Here is a 17,200-nt window from a genome sequence, read left to right on the forward strand (position 1 = left end):
TTTTGTGATTGTGTACTATATGATTATTTTTAATAATCTAATTTATTTCTGCCTCTCTGGTATAAATAAGGTTGTTATTGCCTTTTATATTCAATTATAAGCCTTGTTTTTTTTTTTTTTTTTTTTTTTTTTTATAGGTCTTGATTGATGTATTATTTTTATGTAGTATTGGTGTTTATTTTGTATTGAGCACAAGAGGTCATTGCTCCTCAAGTCCCTACATATGTGTAAGCTCCTCTCCCACCAGCTCAACTACCATTTTTATTATATTCATATAATAATATTTTTTGGTATTATTTTTTATTTTGTTTGAAGTATTACTATAGGAGTTTTTATTTCTATTTCTGTAATTTATATTTACAATAAATTAGACCATCTTTTATTAATAAATATTAGGCTTTTACTTATATGATCTTATGGTTAGGTCAAGGTTTTATCAAATCTTCTTTGATGTGTGAAGCCTATTTTTTATCACACTTTTTTATTAATTGCAGCCTGTTTGCGTTTCGGTGTCTGGAGGGGGGTTGATTCCGCCCTCTGGAACGCTATTGGGTCTATTAGGTTAAGTAGCTTTTTGTCCTACATAATGCATTCCTGGGTATGGATGATGTTCATTTCCTTCCTGTGGAGCGCATTTAGGACAATAATTTCAGGTTTATCTCCAGGTAGTGCCTTCCAATCACAAGGAGATTGTCTACCTTTTGGAACGCACGTAATTTCCGGTTTTATATCTGTATCCGTTCCCTATATAAACATTAAAACATCACGACCACGCCCCTGAAGATGCACATTTGTGACGAAACATCGGGTGAAGTAAGGGACGAGTAACGTATTGGAGAGGACAGAGGAGTGGCGGCCATCTTATTGGTAGGAAGCGCTGGTCGCTTTTCTTTCTGCCTGAAATATACCTACTGCATGTGAGTTTTTACTTGTGAGCTTATAAAGGATTAAAATCGTTTTTGTTTGGGATGTCTGCTCAATGAGTTTGTTCTTTTTCATTCCCCTGCATATGTGATTATCGTGCTATATCTCTGGAGTGCACTTTTATGGCAAAGCCATCCTGGAAATAGGCTTATACATTTCTGGGTCGGTCAGTGGAGTGAGGATCTCTAGGCAACAAGGGGAGTTTCTGCTGACTGTGAGGAAACGTGGATACAACCTACTAATGCAATTGCTGTATAACCCATATGCTGACAGTAAGGGTCAGTTTTTTTAGGGTGTTGGTGATGGGTTCTTTCCTTTTCATCTCATCAAAAATCCTTCATTGACAAACTCAGAATCATTTAAATTTGGAACTTTCTTCAGTATTGATTATATGAACTTTTATTATTATTTACCCCATATTTTTGTTATTGCACCCAACAATATTGTGTCAGCAGCTTTTATGTAGTATTTGTGAATAGCGCAACAAATTTGATCTGTATAATCTATAGCAGATGTATTTACAGTAGCACTCTCTGCCGCAGCAGTTTGACCTTTATTTTATAAAAAAAATTAACAGAAATGCTGATGTACTTACAGTAGTGATTTCTCCTGCAGCTTTTATCTTTTATATTTTATGGAATTATAAACAGGAATTCTGGTTGATTGCTATGGGCAAAAACAGCAATATAGTGAGTGTTCAGCAAGAGATTCTCACTCTTCATCACTTGGATTGGCATAAACAGAGATATTATCTCTTGTTATCTAAGTAGTTGTTCACCGAATATTGCTTGGCACATTTTATTAAAGGGGTTGTAAACCCTTGGTTTTTCACCTTAATGCATTCTATGCATTAAGGTGAAAAATCTTCTGTAGTGCAGACCCCCCCCCCCTTTACTTACCTGAACCCGATCGTTCCATCAACAGGGACGAGCACAGCAGCTCCAGTCGCTGTCTCGGGTCCTCATTGGATAAATTGATAGCAGAGCAGCCATTGGCTCCCGCTGCTGTCAATCAAATCCAGTGATCCAGCCATTTTTTTGCGATATGGCACTGCGTCACTTTAACTGACAATTGCTCGGTTGTGCGACGCTGTACCCAAACAAAATTGATGTCCTTTTTTCCCACAAGTAAGTTTTCTTTTGGTGGTATTTGATTACCTTTGTGGGGTTTTTTTTTTGCGCTATAAACAAAAAAAGAGTGACAATTTTGAAAAAAACACAATATTTTTTTACTTTTTGCTATAATATCCCAATTTAAAAAAAAGCACACATTTTTTCCTCAATTTGTATGTATTTGATATATATTCTTCTACATATTTTTGGTAAAAAAATTGCAATAAGCGTATATTGATTGGTTTGCGCAAAAGTAGTATAGTGCCTACAAAATAGGTTATTGATTTATGGCATTTTTATAAATTTTTTTTTTTTTACTAGTAATGGTGGCGATCTGCGAAAGGGACTGCGACATTGCGGCGGACAGAGTGGACACTTTTGACACTTTTTTGAAACTATTGACATTTATACAGCGATCAGTGCTATAAATAGTCACTGATTACTGTATAAATGTCACTGGCAGGGAAGGGGTTAACACTAGGGGGCGATCAAGTGGTTAAATGTGTTCTCTCACTGTGTGTTTTAACTCGGGGGGGGGGGGGTGGGACTGACTGACTGGAGACCGATCGGTGTTCCTATATACTAGGAACACACGATCTGTCTTCTTTCCCTGACAGAATGTGGATTTGTGTGTTTACACACACAGTTCCACGTTCCTGCTCTGTCAGGAGTGATCACAGGTGCCCTCTATACCCCTTAAAGCAGCCACCGTACAGTACGGAGATTTGCGCAGGGAAGCCATTCTGCTGCTGTCAAACGGCGGGCTGTCAGCAAGTGGTTAAAGAGCGAGGGCTACTTAAGTGATTTGGTAACGGGCCCGGTCACGGGCTACAATGAAATAAAATATCAGAATTTCGATTTTTTTTTTAATTTTCAGCCGCTGAATGCCGGTGGGAGGGAGAGGAGGAGGAGCCAGGTTTCAGCAGTTGCAGGTGGAAAATTGAAGGGATTGGGTCCTGTATATGCTGCCCCACCTCCCCTCCTGTCAAAGTAAAAAACATAATGTGACAGGGAGGTCGCACGGGCCCCCTGGACCATGAGGCAGGGTCGCCATTGCTACCCCTGATGCTGTGAAAGTGGAAACTCCTGCGCTGTCGGGGGGGCCCACGCTAAAAGGACACTGCTGCAACACCTAAGTACTGATCCAAAGCAGGACAAATGAGACAAAAGTGGGGGAAGATGGTAGTTGCGCTGTGATGAAGGGGGGGGGGGGGAGCTACAAGGATGACTAAAGTGGCAAAGTGAACTAAAAAAGAAACGGGCCAATGCATGAATGGATCCTACATGCTAAAAGAACATGGTGAGGATGCAGTGCAGTGCAACTTAAGGTAAGCGGCTTGCAAACACGGAGGCGTCCTCACTGAAGATCCCCCCCTCCCTTCACGATTGGAATTGTTTTGTGTTTCTCATCACGAGTTTTTGTTTTTGGACTGGATGATAGAACTAATATTCATGTTTGTCCTAGGGATTTGTCACTTGTAGTCCACCAGGATTTGACACGTTTTTGCTAATGGGGCACTAGCCCACATGTATTTTTCTTGCATTATATATTTTTTTGCGTTGTGTCATTATTTATCCTGTTTGTGTTAGTATATGCTTTGCTATATTCAAGCAGTCACTGTTTCACAATTACCTTTATATATTAGGCTTTGTCTGCCCGTACATTATAGTCATGTTGATCAGCTACGTTGCACTGCACTGCATCCTCACCATGTTCTTTTAGCATGTAGGATCCATTCATGCATTGGCCCGTTTCTTTTTTAGTTCACTTTGCCACTTTAGTCATCCTTAGTAGTTCCCTTCCCCCCCTTCATCACAGCGCAACTACCATCTTCCCCCACTTTTACCCCTAATGCTACACCACTAGTTGGGGTGTGTGGTAAAAACACATCTCAACTATGGGGTTTTACCACCCCCCTGTCAGGGCTGGGCTCAGCCCTTCCTTCTCTGAGCTGACCGCTCAGCTGTTGGCTAATTGCCAGCTGCTATCTCTCCCCAGTGACTCACCTGTTGATGATATCCTGCTCGTCGGTCCTGCCTACTAAAGTCGTCCAGCCCAGATGATCTCTACCTTCGCCTTGGTCAACATCACAGAGATCCAGCGATCCTGCGTTCCTGTTAAAGACTTGCTTGGCTGACATTCCTTCTGGCTCCAGATCCTGCTTGCTGTTCCACTACGCTGATCTCTGGCTTCCTGACTTTCTGGCTTGTCTGACTATCCGTTGCGGTTACCGAACTTTGGCTATGTTTTGACTACGTTTGTTCTATTTACTTTTATTATTAAACAAGTGGGATTTAACTGTACTTCTGTTTCGGTCTGATTCATGGTTTCTGACACCCCAAACCACAAATGTGAATGAGCCCTTACTGTCCTCAGACCCTTATAAGGCTGCTTTCACATTGATGCTCTGTGGTTTACCAGCACCATGGGTACAGCGCAGTGCACCTTCAGCTTTCCTGTGGGTTGGCTGCACTTTTCCATAGACTTTAATTATAGCTTGCTGGTGTGGTGAACTTCATTCAAGATTCAAGAGTTTTGGTGTGCTTTCAAAAAGTGCACCAAACCCGCAAGATGTAATAGATGTCTATGGATTAGTGCAGGGAAGCCACAAGTACCGTTTCACATGTGCTCAGGGAAGCCACATGTGAAACGGTACTGCAGCTGCAGAGTAGTGTGAAAGAAGCCTAATAGTTGTTAACCCTTTTATAGGTGCTAATATGCCAATTGCATAAGTGCAGTGTATTTGATGTTTTATAGGATCACTCTCCGTCTTCAGGCTGCTAGAAAGGTCCCAGGCAAAGTGCACTTGGTATCACTCCGCCTGGGACAGGAGCCGGCGCTACAGAAGAAGCATCGACTTATGCGGCTCCTGCTGCCTCCGTGGCCACTTGCTTCCTCCCCTGCCAGCACCAGCTCCATGCACTCTGATGCTCTGGAATGGCGGGTTGGCAAGCCCAGATTACGATCAGTGGGTTTCCAACCCCGGCCATAGGCTTACCTGGTTCTTGGTCAAGGGCCACACCAGGAAAAATAGCACCAGGGCTGAGGGCTCTTGAGAGCGTACTGAAGCAGTGATGATTTGAGAAAGCCATGTAAAGCACCCTGCCTGCCTCTCCCACCAGCTATGATCTGCCTTCACTGCATAGAGAAGCGTAGTGACTCAGTAATAATGCTACCAGGTCTAAAATAAGGTGTGGATTGAAAATGGAAAGGTTTTATTTACAAATATCATTAGCTAGGGCCTGTGCAAGGCAAAATGTAAGCAGATTAAACTTTATCCTTAAATATATACTTTGAGGCAAAGGTGGCATGAAGAAAGCGTACGTTTAATATGAGGTTCCAGCTACTGGACATTACAGGATGTTCGAACGTGCAGGTATGATCCCACTGCAATCAAGCTTCAAAGTGCTCTAAAAACTTCAAAGCTTTGCCAAACTCCAAGGTAGCTCATATGGAGAGGAGAGGATGCAAAGCTGGGAGCAGGAGCTGGTGTTGGTTTATTTGTGTTGGAACAATTCCACTTTGGGGAGGATTCCAAAATCTGTCTTATAGACTGTTCACCCTGACCGGATAGGTGGCTGTTTGGGGACAATTCATAGACATGGATGCTTGACTGATCCAATTGTATACATGACTGCAAGCTTGTGTCTTTGGGTACTAAAACTCTTGTGTACTCTACAGGTGGATGAGAACCTGAATGGTTCCCTTTAATTGGGACTTTGTTTGAGGTTACTGGCTGGTATAATAAAATAAACACAATCAATATTTAATTTTTGGGACAGTTTAGAAAATAAAAGCTGGTTGCTGAGGGCAGCAGCAATACTTTACTTTGTTCTAGTTGTCACATTTCAACCCTCAGTATCTGCATTGGTGAGGAGTGATCAGTCATTTAAAAATATGTACACACAAACATTTTCTTTATGCTAATTTTTATTGTCAATGACTTTTTCATAAATACTAACTAATGAAGCAAATTACAGCTATTTCCAGCCCTGAGTAAAAAAAAATGTGTCTGACATAAATTATGAGTGTATAAGAAATCTTGTCAATGCTGTTTTTTAAATTACATGTATCAGTCTTCATTTGGAGACATGAGATGATGCATGAGTTTTCTGTCTGCATTTAGTCTTTTTCATTAAACCATTTCATTGATGTTTCTTGTCAGATAACCCAGTCTGGAGAATTTGTGTTTCCTATGGAGTCTGCCCATAAAAAACCTTATGAAATTCTGGTACTTGGATGCCTAATAGATGATATAGATTCTACTGCATGGTAAAAATCTTTATAATTGATAATCTGAACGTATCCACAGTATTAGGCTGTAGCTAATTGCAGTGTTTACTTCCTTAAAGTGCATGTAAACCCGCACACTAAAAACTTGTAAACTTTAATATGTTTGTGTCTAATTAAAAGGGTAAGTTCACCTTTTAGCAAAAAATAATAAATGCACATGTTTTTGCAGGTAAAAACGTGCATTTATTATTTTTTTTTCTGGAGCCTTTAAAGCATTGCACTCGCGTCTAGCAGATCGCTGATGCCATGCAGGTCTCCTGTAGACCTGTTAGCGCATCTGTGTGCCAGTACATCATGCAGGCAAGCCGATACAATCTGACAGGAAGACTTAATGAACTACCACATCGCTCCACAGTGTCATGGTTGTTCATTGAGAACTACAAGCCAACAGCCGCAAAAGCTGTCAGGACTTGTAGTTTTCCTTTCACAGAGTTTTTTTTTTAAATTGTGACAGCTAGCGGGGGGAGAAGATCCCGCGTTAGCTGTCACAACAGAGTATCTGGGGGGTGCTGGGGGCGGTCTTGTTCGTAACATGTTACATGTTACATCCTGAATGTGGGTGTAACATGTTACTAAAGGTGAACTTATCCTTTCAATAGTATTGCTTAATTTTCTCAACATTAAAGTTATTAAATATAAGCTTTCATTAAAGTAACACTCAGTGATCCTGCCCTAAAGGTCCTTGTTCAGGTACTTCTTGGTATAAGTTAATGAAGCTCTGTCCTTGTCTTCCTCCTTTTTCTTCTGCATTGTCACCCGATCACAAGGATTTCAAATAGAATCTACACGTGGCAGTTTTAACACACTATGCACAGGCATGGTCCACTATTGTTACAATCAGGAAACCCACCCCAAGAAAAAGAGTACATGCATGTGGACAAAGTGGCTGTAAAAAGGCTGCATGAGAGCAGCAGTGCTGATATACAAGAGTGGATAGAAAAGGTGAAAAACAGCCTATTGTTTGAGAGCTTTAGCAAAATAAGTGTTTAGTTAGGGTTTACACCTACTTTAAATTACAGTATGGTCAACAGTGTTGCTAAACTTTTTGTATATTTATGAAATTTTCACTTCTCTTTCTAGGGAACCAGACTTTAACACATCTCCTATTCCACAGCACAAGATTATTGTCAGTGTGCCTTGCAATCTTCATTCCCACAAGCCACCTCTCTTTGGTATGTTCCCCCTCTGTTTTGTATGTAAAAGAAATGGAGTTTGCAAATGTCAGGTTTCCCAAAGCTTATAGTAACTGAGATAAACCACCTAATTATGATAGGTGGGTGAGAACAGAGCTGGGAACTATAGTAGGTGGGTGAAAACAGAACTGGAAACTATGGTAGGTGGGTGAAAACAGAACTGGAAACTATGGTAGGTGGGTGAAAACAGAACTGGGATCTATAATAGGTGGGTGAAAACAGAACTGGGAACTATGGTAGGTGGATGAAAATAGAACTGGGAACTATAGTAGGTGGGTGAAAACAGAACTGGAAACTATGGTAGGTGGGTGAAAACAGAACTGGGAACTATGGTAGGTGGGTGAAAACAGAACTGGGAACTATGGTAGGTGGGTGAAAACAGAACTGGGAACTATGGTAGGTGAGTGAAAACAGAAATGGGAACTATAGTAGGTGGGTGAAAACAGAACTGGGAACTATGGTAGGTGGGTGAAAACAGAACTGGGAACTATGGTAGGTGGGTAAAAACAGAATTGGGAACTATGGTAGGTGGGTGAAAACAGAACTGGGATCTATGGTAGGTGGGTGAAAACAACTAGGAACTATGGTAGATGGGTGAAATTTTAATTGGGAATTATAGTGGGTGGGTGAAAACAGGACTGGGAAATATGCTAGGGACATTTTGAAAATGCTCTAAAAGTGTGCTAAAGCATATGTGCAGATCTGTTTATATACACCTATAAACTGATTATTGATTTTCCAAGACAATATACTGCACTTTTCTGTTCATATACTGTATGTGTAGAAGCTTATGAATCTGTTAGAATATACAAGCAAAAACTGATAGGGCATTCTGAGATTGTAATTTTAGGATAACCGGGTAGACACACATTGCCAATCTTTGATTTAAAGAGTATTATTTCACTTTATAATCAGTAGTATTTAATTATTAACCGGGAAGCTAGTTTATATCAAAGCAAATATCAAAGTGATTTATAAACAAAATCCTGTGAGGTTTCTTTACTTCCATCCAGCTCATTTCACTGAGCAATTCTGGCCCAAACAGTAGAACAACACTGATGCCATTAAGGAGCCCTTGATCAAATTTAACTGCGGGGAGGATTTCATGATGCTTTGGTTAATCAGCATGCTTAAAGGTTTGGGAGAGTCACCAGTCCTGTGGGAGAATGCAAAGTCAGAGGATCAAATGCTGGGAAGTCCCTTTTTAAGTTAGAAGTTAAATCCAGATTGAATGAAATCTTTGCATGAACAGTTTAGTACTCTCTTCTTTGTGTTTGTGTTTTGATTTATTGCAATGATTTAATATTGTTCACTGTGTCAGCATCAATAAGGTTGTGAATCACTGTGTAAATGACTAACTGGAGACTAAGCTGTCTCCTTTGCTGGAGCAGGTACATACTATGTCATTTTGAATTTAGTTTGACAGAAAAGAAAATGCATTGCTTTCTTAAAGCGGCGTTCCAACCACATATACAATTTTTAAAAAAATCTGTCTCTTGCAATTACATAGTGTATAATTAGCATTGGTTAGTCTTGACATTATCACTGCATTTATTAATATTTTATTAAAGTTACCTTTGATGCATCCTGCTTGGGCATTCCCATCTTACCTGTGGGCAGGCGAAGCCCACAAGCATAAACTTCCGGGATACGGTCATGTTGTATTCCCAGCATGCACCGCCTGTTCTCGCGCATGCGCAGTGGCGCAGGAAACTTCGCATGTTGCCATCACAACGGGTGGTGTTGTCGGAAGTGCCTGCCCCGTTGTGATGGCAACGAAGATAACCCGAAGATATAATCCGCCTTTGCCCGTGTCACTTCCGGTTTTGAAATATCGGGATTGTACGCCTTGGTGCTGCCCACTGATTCTTGGGAAATGATGACAAACATCTCCCTGGAGCACTAGCGAACACAGGCGCCAATGGAAATGACGTCAGGCACCATGGAGAGGAAGGAGCAGATTAGAAGGGACCACATAGCAACAGGCATGAAAATGTAGGTAAAAAAAAAATTTGTTTTTTCCAAATGTCGTTGGTTATGTTTATTGCTGCTGAATAATGTAAAGTTGATTTTATGGGTGGAACTCCGCTTTAAGTGTTGCATTTCCACATAAGGCCTTTTCTATGTTTTAAAGTTCTTATCAGAGAACAATAATCTGTACATATACCCAAAAAGGCTATCAGGCCCCGTTCACACCTGAGTATCGATTTTTCAGGTGTTTTTATTTGACACTTTTGCAAGCGCATTCCGAGCGTTTTAGAAGTGTATTACAAGCATTTTACATTTGTATTCAAGCTTCAGGTGTTTTAATTTTAGCCAGTAGAAAGCACTAGAGCAGCCTTTCTTAACCTTTTCAACACAGAGGAACCCTTGAAATTTCTCCAAACGATGGTCTCCAGCTGTTGCAGAACTACATGTCCTATGAGACATTGTAAAACTCTGACATTCGCAGACATGACTAGGCATAATGGGAATTGTAGTTCCTGAACAACTGGAGAGCCATAGTTTTGAGACTCCTGCACTAGGGGGAGGAAATTAGGGGTGGAGAGCTGCTGTTTTGCCAGAAAACATGCAACACAATGCTTGCAAAACGCTCATGTTGAGCATTTTTTTAGGCATTCCTCTTAAAGTCTGTGGGGCCAATCTGCCTAAAAGAAGCTCATAATTTTTGAGCGACAATCTACCAGTGACGAAACGCCCTGAAATGAACAATGACCATTGAAATTAATAAGATTTTGTTTGTTGAGCGTATTAGAGCTACAAGCTTAACCCTTTCACTGCCAGGTCCGTACGCCGTACGGACGTACAGAAGTGCCTGCAGGGGGCCAGGTCAGTACGGCGTACAGACCTCATTTCTCCCTCTCCTATAAGCTTATGGTCACTTCAATGACCATAAGCTTATATCAGAATTGTTCAGCAGACTCTGCTGAATAATTCTATAACTCTGATCAGGGGATAACAACCAGCTGTTTAGAGTTATTAACCCCTAATGTGACCCACCCACCCACGCCACCGCCTCCCTGTCCCCTGCCTCTCCACCCCTGGTGCACCCTTCCATCTAAAACTGCCCCCCACTCTCCTCTCCTATCCCCTTCACCCCCCTTCTTCACCCCCTGCATTGATCACCCCCCTCCACCCGATCCAACCCCCCCTGCAAACCTACTCCCCACAGCTACCATCATTAGCCGGCATCCCTCCTCTTCCACTCCCGCCAACTTCAGGTACTGCATGGGGCTTGGGGGGGGGTCCAGATGTGTCCCCCCAACTTTCCCGTCAACGATCCATGGCTGCTCCGAGCGGCATCTCTCCTTCCCTTCCCTCCGCCTGCAGCTTCTCCCTGCACAGATCTCAGTGATCTGTCAGGCTGGGGATTGTGGCGGGGAGGGGGGATAGCGGTGTGGGTGGGGGTGAAGTTGGGGCTTGGGGGCTTTAGTAAACATGTGTTTACTAAGCTCCCCCCTGTAGAAGAGAGGGCACGTACAGCGATCACTACTGATCGCTGCTATATGCCCACTGACACAATATTAATTCGCTATTGTCACAACTCACAAGTGGGTGGGTTCGGGGTGCAATGCTATGCCCAACCTTTTTCAAGCCAATTAGAGCCGAGGGCTCTAATCATGTGGCTTGAAAAAAAAAAAAATCATACAAACGTATGAGTCTGGCGCTCTGCAGGGGAGCAGCGCCCCTAATGGACCGGCCACTCCTGGTAAGACCCCTTTCACATGGAGCAGACTCTGAAAAAAGCAGATCCGCCTGCTCAGCGGGATTTGTCTGCTGATCTGTGCTGAGAAGGCGGATGACAGGTCCGTGTCTGCTCCACTGATGCAGAGCGGACACGGTCGCTATTCTCTATGGGACGTTCGGAAATGGACCGCCTGTCATTTCCATCCTGGACTTTAATGTCCAATATAAAAAAATTTGAAAGGATCGTCCGTAAACATTGGCCAATTCTAAAACAGGATAGGGTCCTTGGTCCAACCCTTTCAGAACATCCTCAGTTTGTATATAAGAAGGCTCCTTCTCTGAGAGACAGATTGGCCCCCGGGGTCATTGATCCTCATGTCCTATTTGAAAATAGGATCTTTAATGTACTGACAGGTTTTTATGCCTGCGGACATTGTCCACCACAAACAAGCCAAGGGTAATGTTAAAAAACGAAAGGAGTTCGTGGCTACGGCAACAAGAAAAGTTTATCAAATCAAGGATTTTATAACATGTGCCACATCGGGGGTTAGTGTACATTATGGAGTGCAGTTGTGGCCTCCAATATGTAGGAAGAACATCTAGACCCCTACATATAAGAATTGGAGAGCATGTGACCATACCCACAACGTTTCTAAACATTTCAAATTGTGCCATAATTGCAGCCCTGCAGGATTAAAATTCTGGGGGGTTGAGAAAGTGACCCTACACTGGAGGGGGAGGAACTTTATTCGACAGTTGAGCCTCCGCGAATCCTTCTGGGTCTGAGACCAAAGTGGGAGTACCCGCGGGGCTCAATGTCGAATTCGATTTACACTGCTTCATTTCAGACCATTGATTTACGATTGTGTCTCACTATTTATCATAAATTAATTTTTTGTATGTTTTCATGATTATTTTTAATTGTATGTGTTTTAATTTGATCTAATAACTTTAATATGTTTGCAAATGGGACGATCTTTTCCTATTACTGTAAAGGGTGGCTGCGATGATGTCATCTAATAGGTTTTTGAAATATTTTACATTTTTAATTTATTTTTATTGTCTCTTTTAAATAAACATTTTCTCCCCCTTGGACACCATAAGACTGGCAGTATGTTGAAATATTTCTATCAGTGGGTTTACTGGGTTGTTCGCAACTGCAGTTGATTGCAGTCCCATGCATCTATAGGCTCTTGTAAATATCCATGGAGCAAGATGCAGGAGGCGGACCTGGGCTGTGTAAGTCTGTTGCCCTGGTGATGATGGCCAGCGAGGGCGGAGTTTCTATCTGGAAACATCCTTAGGGTCATGTGACCGGGTGTCACGTTGCGGATGGCGTCACGGTCGCTATAACGACCCACGAAACAAATAGGAATCTTCCCCCTTGATGCTGGGTCAGGTGACCGGGCGTCACGCCGCCGCTGACGCTACCGTCACCATAGTTACCCAGCCACACAGGGAGGAAATGTTTCCCTTGACCTCCGAGCGGTTTGATCTGATTGGATTATCCCGCGCTGGAGGTCCGGGATACAGTTAATTGCCATAAGGGGCTAGTATATGTATATAAGGACAGGACGTATGGGACTCCACTACCGCTGAGGAAGTCCCGATGAGGACGATATGCATGCGGGAGCATCCCAGGACGTCACTGCAGCCACCTTATCTACAGAGGTCTTTAATAAGACTTTAATACTAATACCTTTCATCCTAGCACTAAGGTCATAGTGCCTCTTATGTGAGTACCTGTCTTTACAATAAAAGGATATTGTTTTAGCCATACAGAGTGTGCTATATATTTTTTTACTTTACATGTCACCATGGCTGAAAATAAGAGCAACAGATTATGGTTCTTCTAATGGATATGGCAACCTACCCCATCGATCTACCCATTCAAGCCTCCATTCATGACCACTGTGAGTGGTGAAAGCTATTTTGACCCATCTGTTAGCTCAGGGGTCCATTAATTGAGGTGAGCGGTTCGGCTTACAGGTGGTGGAATCACGGATTTTTTGCTGCACCATATGTATTGTGAGAGCACCCTTATTACCGTAGAGGAGACTACTTTCTGTATACTCTTTATCATCCATCTCAAGGGGACTTTCATTTATATGCCATGAGCAATGTGTTAGTCTGCTGATTTTACTTATAGCGCTGCACTGTTATTTTTATAGTATTTGCAAAGGTTGTATATGTTCACTTATAGTGTCCAGTGGCTGGTATTTTTAGGTTAGGGTATTGTTTTTGCGCTGACTGTTTTTTCATTTTTACATTTCCATCGGGTGCCATCCGATCTGTTAGATGGATGGGGAATGAAATCCCCATGTGCCTGTTTTTAGCGGACTGGATCAGATGCAGGCTGGCGTAAACGGACACGTGTCCATTTACATCAATCTCTCTATAGAGAACAATGGGTGGACCGAGTGGGCCCGCCTGAAAAATGGACAGGCAGACCCGATCAATGTGCTTGTGTGAAAGGGGCCTAACGCCTTGTTCACACAGGGCATACATAGCGTACCTTTACAGGATGCAGAGGCAGTCCCATTGATATAATTTGGGATGTAGCAACCGCACCAACAGAGCCGTTGCTCCCAATTTTACATCCATGTAGGTCCGCATGCATGTCCCTGAGCTCACACTGTCTGCGTTCGGGGTCATATACCCACACCCACACGGGTGTCAGATTGGGAAGAGCAGCTATGCCTGTGCAAATGTTGCATCCCAATTGACATAAATGAGACTGCCTGAACACCTGTGCATTCCTGTGTGGGTAAACATGGCCCCCCATGGGCGTACACTTTAGTATGCCACATGTGAACGAGGTTTTAGTGTTAATTTAGCAGGAATTTTGTAAGTTATGTTGTGTATATGTGCAATATTAATGATTTTAGTGTATTTTTTAGTGAAAATAGCGATATGATGAACATTTGTGCAATTATTGCGGGGCCCAAAAAATCAGTAGCACTTTTTTTATTCTACTGGCCATGTGCTTTTAGAAAATATCTAGGTTTAGGGATCTTTTCAAATTCTGAAAGCTGTAAGTGAAAAATGAAAACCTCCTGATTTTTAGAGAAATTTTTGGGTACGTTCGATTTTCACCATTTTGCAAAAAGGCGCAATTTAAAATGTACAAATATTTGTTATTTATTAACTCCATACAGGTTAAGCTTTTATATTTAGTAAGGATTTAGCAGGAATTTTGTAAAATTAGCTGTGTTACCTGCTAATAATGGTTTTAGTGTATTTTTTGCCAATATATTGGTTTGATAAACATTTGCGCAAATACTGCAGGGTCTAAAAAATCAGTAGCATCTTCTTTTTATTCTAGAGGTCATATGCTTTCAGAAAATATATAGTTTTGGGGGTCTTTCAAAAATTCTGAAAGCTGTAAGGGAAAAATTAAAACCTTCAGATTTTTAGCGAAATTTGGATATTTACATTTTTGTGTACGTTCATTTTTCACGGCGCAATTTAAAAGTTACAAATATTTGTTATTTATTCACTCAATACAGGTTAAGCTTTTATATTTAGTGGGAATTTTGTAAAATTTGCTGTCTTTTTATCTGCTAATAATGGTTTTAATGTATTTTTTGCCAATACAATGGGGACAGAAAGTATTCAGACCCCCTTAAATGTTTCACGCTTTGTTATATTGCAGCCATTTGCTAAAATCATTTACAGTAAGTTCAGTTTTTCCTCATTAATGTACACACAGCACCCCATATTGACAGTAAAACACAGAATTGTTGACATTTTTGCAGATTTATTAAAAAAGAAAAACTGAAATATCACATGGTCCTAAGTATTCAGACCCTTTGCTGTGACACTCATATATTTAACTCAGGTGCTGTCCATTTCTTCTGATCATCCTTGAGATGGTTCTACACCTTCATTTGAGTCCAGCTGTGTTTGATTATACTGATTGGACTTGATTAGGAAAGCCACACACCTGTCTATATAAGACCTTACAGCTCACAGTGCATGTCAGAGCAAACGAGAATCATGAGGTCCAAGGAACTGCCTGAAGAGCTCAGAGACAGAATTGTGGCAAGGCACAGATCTGGCCAAGGTTACAAAAAATTTTCTGCTGCACTTAAGGTTCCTAAAAGCACAGTGGCCTCCATAATCCTTAAATGGAAGATGTTTGGGATGACCAGAACCCTTCCTAGAGCTGGCCGTCCGGCCAAACTGAGCTTTCGGGGGAGAAGAGCCTTGGTGAGAGAGGTAAAGAAGAACCCAAAGATCACTGTGGCTGAGCGCCAGAGATGCAGTCGGGAGATGGGAGAAGGTTGTAGAAAGTCAACCATCACTGCAGCCCTCCACCAGTCGGGGGCCTTATGGCAGAGTGGCCCGACGGAAGCCTCTCCTCTGTGCAAGACACATGAAAGCCTGCATGGAGTTTGCTAAAAAAAACCCTGAAGGACTCCAAGATGGTGAGAAATAAGATTCTCTGGTCTGATGAGACCAAGATAGAACTTTTTGGCCTTAATTCTAAGCGGTATGTGTGGAGAAAAACAGGCACTGCTCATCACCTGTCCAATACAGTACCAACAGTGAAGCATGGTGGTGGCAGCATCATGCTGTGGGGGTGTTTTTCAGCTGCAGGGACAGGACGACTGGTTGCAATCGAGGGAAAGATGAATGCAGCCAAGTACAGGGATAACCTGGACGAAAACCTTTTCCAGAGTGCTCAGGACCTCAGACTGGGCCGAAGGTTTACCTTCCAACAAGACAATGACCCTAAGCACACAGCTAAAATAACGAAGGAGTGGCTTCACAACAACTCCGTGACTGTTCTTGAATGGCCCAGCCAGAGCCCTGACTTAAACCCAACTGAGCATCTCTGGAGAGACCTAAAAATGGCTGTCCACCAATGTTTACCATCCAACCTGACAGAACTGGAGAGGATCTGCAAGGAGGAATGGCAGAGGATCCCCAAATCCAGGTGTGAAAAACTTGTTGCATCTTTCCCAAAAAGACTCATGGCTGTATTAGATGAAAAGGGTGCTTCTACTAAATAATGAGCAAAGTGTCTAAATACTTAGGACCATGTGATATTTCAGTTTTTCTTTTTTAATAAATCTGCAAAAATGTCAACAATTCTGTGTTTTTCTGTCAATATGGGGTGCTGTGTGTATATTAATGAGGAAAAAAATGAACTTAAATGATTTTAGCAAATGGCTGCAATATAACAAAGAGTGAAAAATTTAAGGCGGTCTGAATACTTTCTGTCCCCACTGTATATTGGTTTGATAAACATTTGCTCAAAAACTGCGGGGTCTAAAAAATCAGTAGCATCTTCTTTTTATTCTACTTGTGTGCTTTCAGAAAATATATGGTTTGGGGGGTCTTTCACAAATTCTGAAAGCTATAAGTCTAAAATAAAAAACAAAGGAAAAATTGCAAAATTGGTCTGGCCACCTGAGTGTACAAAATGGAGCACAGGGCCTGGTAGCGAAACGGTAAAAGGGTAACTCCACTTTCGTGGTAAAAAAAAAATAGCAAATAAAGAAAAATAATATAGCACATATAATTGCGACACTAGTCATATTGTAATTGAATGTTATTAAAAATCCTTTCCTTTTCAATCTGCAGCTCTGTAATTTTCTGAGAATGCATTGCAATATGGCTACCTGGAGTTGTTCTGTACACAGAGTGTGTACTGACCACTCCCCAGAAACATCATTTCCTGCTTGTGTGATTGGGTCACCAATTTTCCCAGAAATCTGCACTAAGATACAAGTCAGATTTCAGGCATCCCCTGCAACAAAAATGTAATTTTTGGAAAGATACTTTCAATAGGAACCCATCTAAAGGGATGCAGATCCAGCAGATTTCCTCATTAGTGCACTGCTGCTGCCAAACCTGACAGTTAATTATGAAACCACTCCCATTAGACCCACTCAGAACAGAGGCAGAGACAAACACACATGGATTTCTTCAGAATGACAAAAGGTAGGAATCTGCAACAAAGTTTCATACTCCTTGCAATG

General features: G+C 41.8%; 1 protein-coding gene across 2 annotated transcripts in view; it reads left to right on the forward strand.

Annotated features, from left to right (window-relative positions):
• Positions 1-17,200, forward strand: part of METTL4 (methyltransferase 4, N6-adenosine) — a 405,343-nt gene that overhangs the window by 187,045 nt on the left and 201,098 nt on the right. For both annotated transcript variants that reach the window (XM_073631432.1, XM_073631431.1), the window contains 2 exons: positions 6,203-6,309; positions 7,411-7,502. In XM_073631432.1, the coding sequence (XP_073487533.1) occupies positions 6,203-6,309; positions 7,411-7,502 (199 nt within the window). The remainder of the gene's footprint in view (positions 1-6,202; positions 6,310-7,410; positions 7,503-17,200) is intronic.

The sequence above is a fragment of the Aquarana catesbeiana genome, linkage group LG05, assembly GCF_042186555.1.
Source record: "Aquarana catesbeiana isolate 2022-GZ linkage group LG05, ASM4218655v1, whole genome shotgun sequence".
Taxonomy (NCBI): domain Eukaryota; kingdom Metazoa; phylum Chordata; class Amphibia; order Anura; family Ranidae; genus Aquarana; species Aquarana catesbeiana.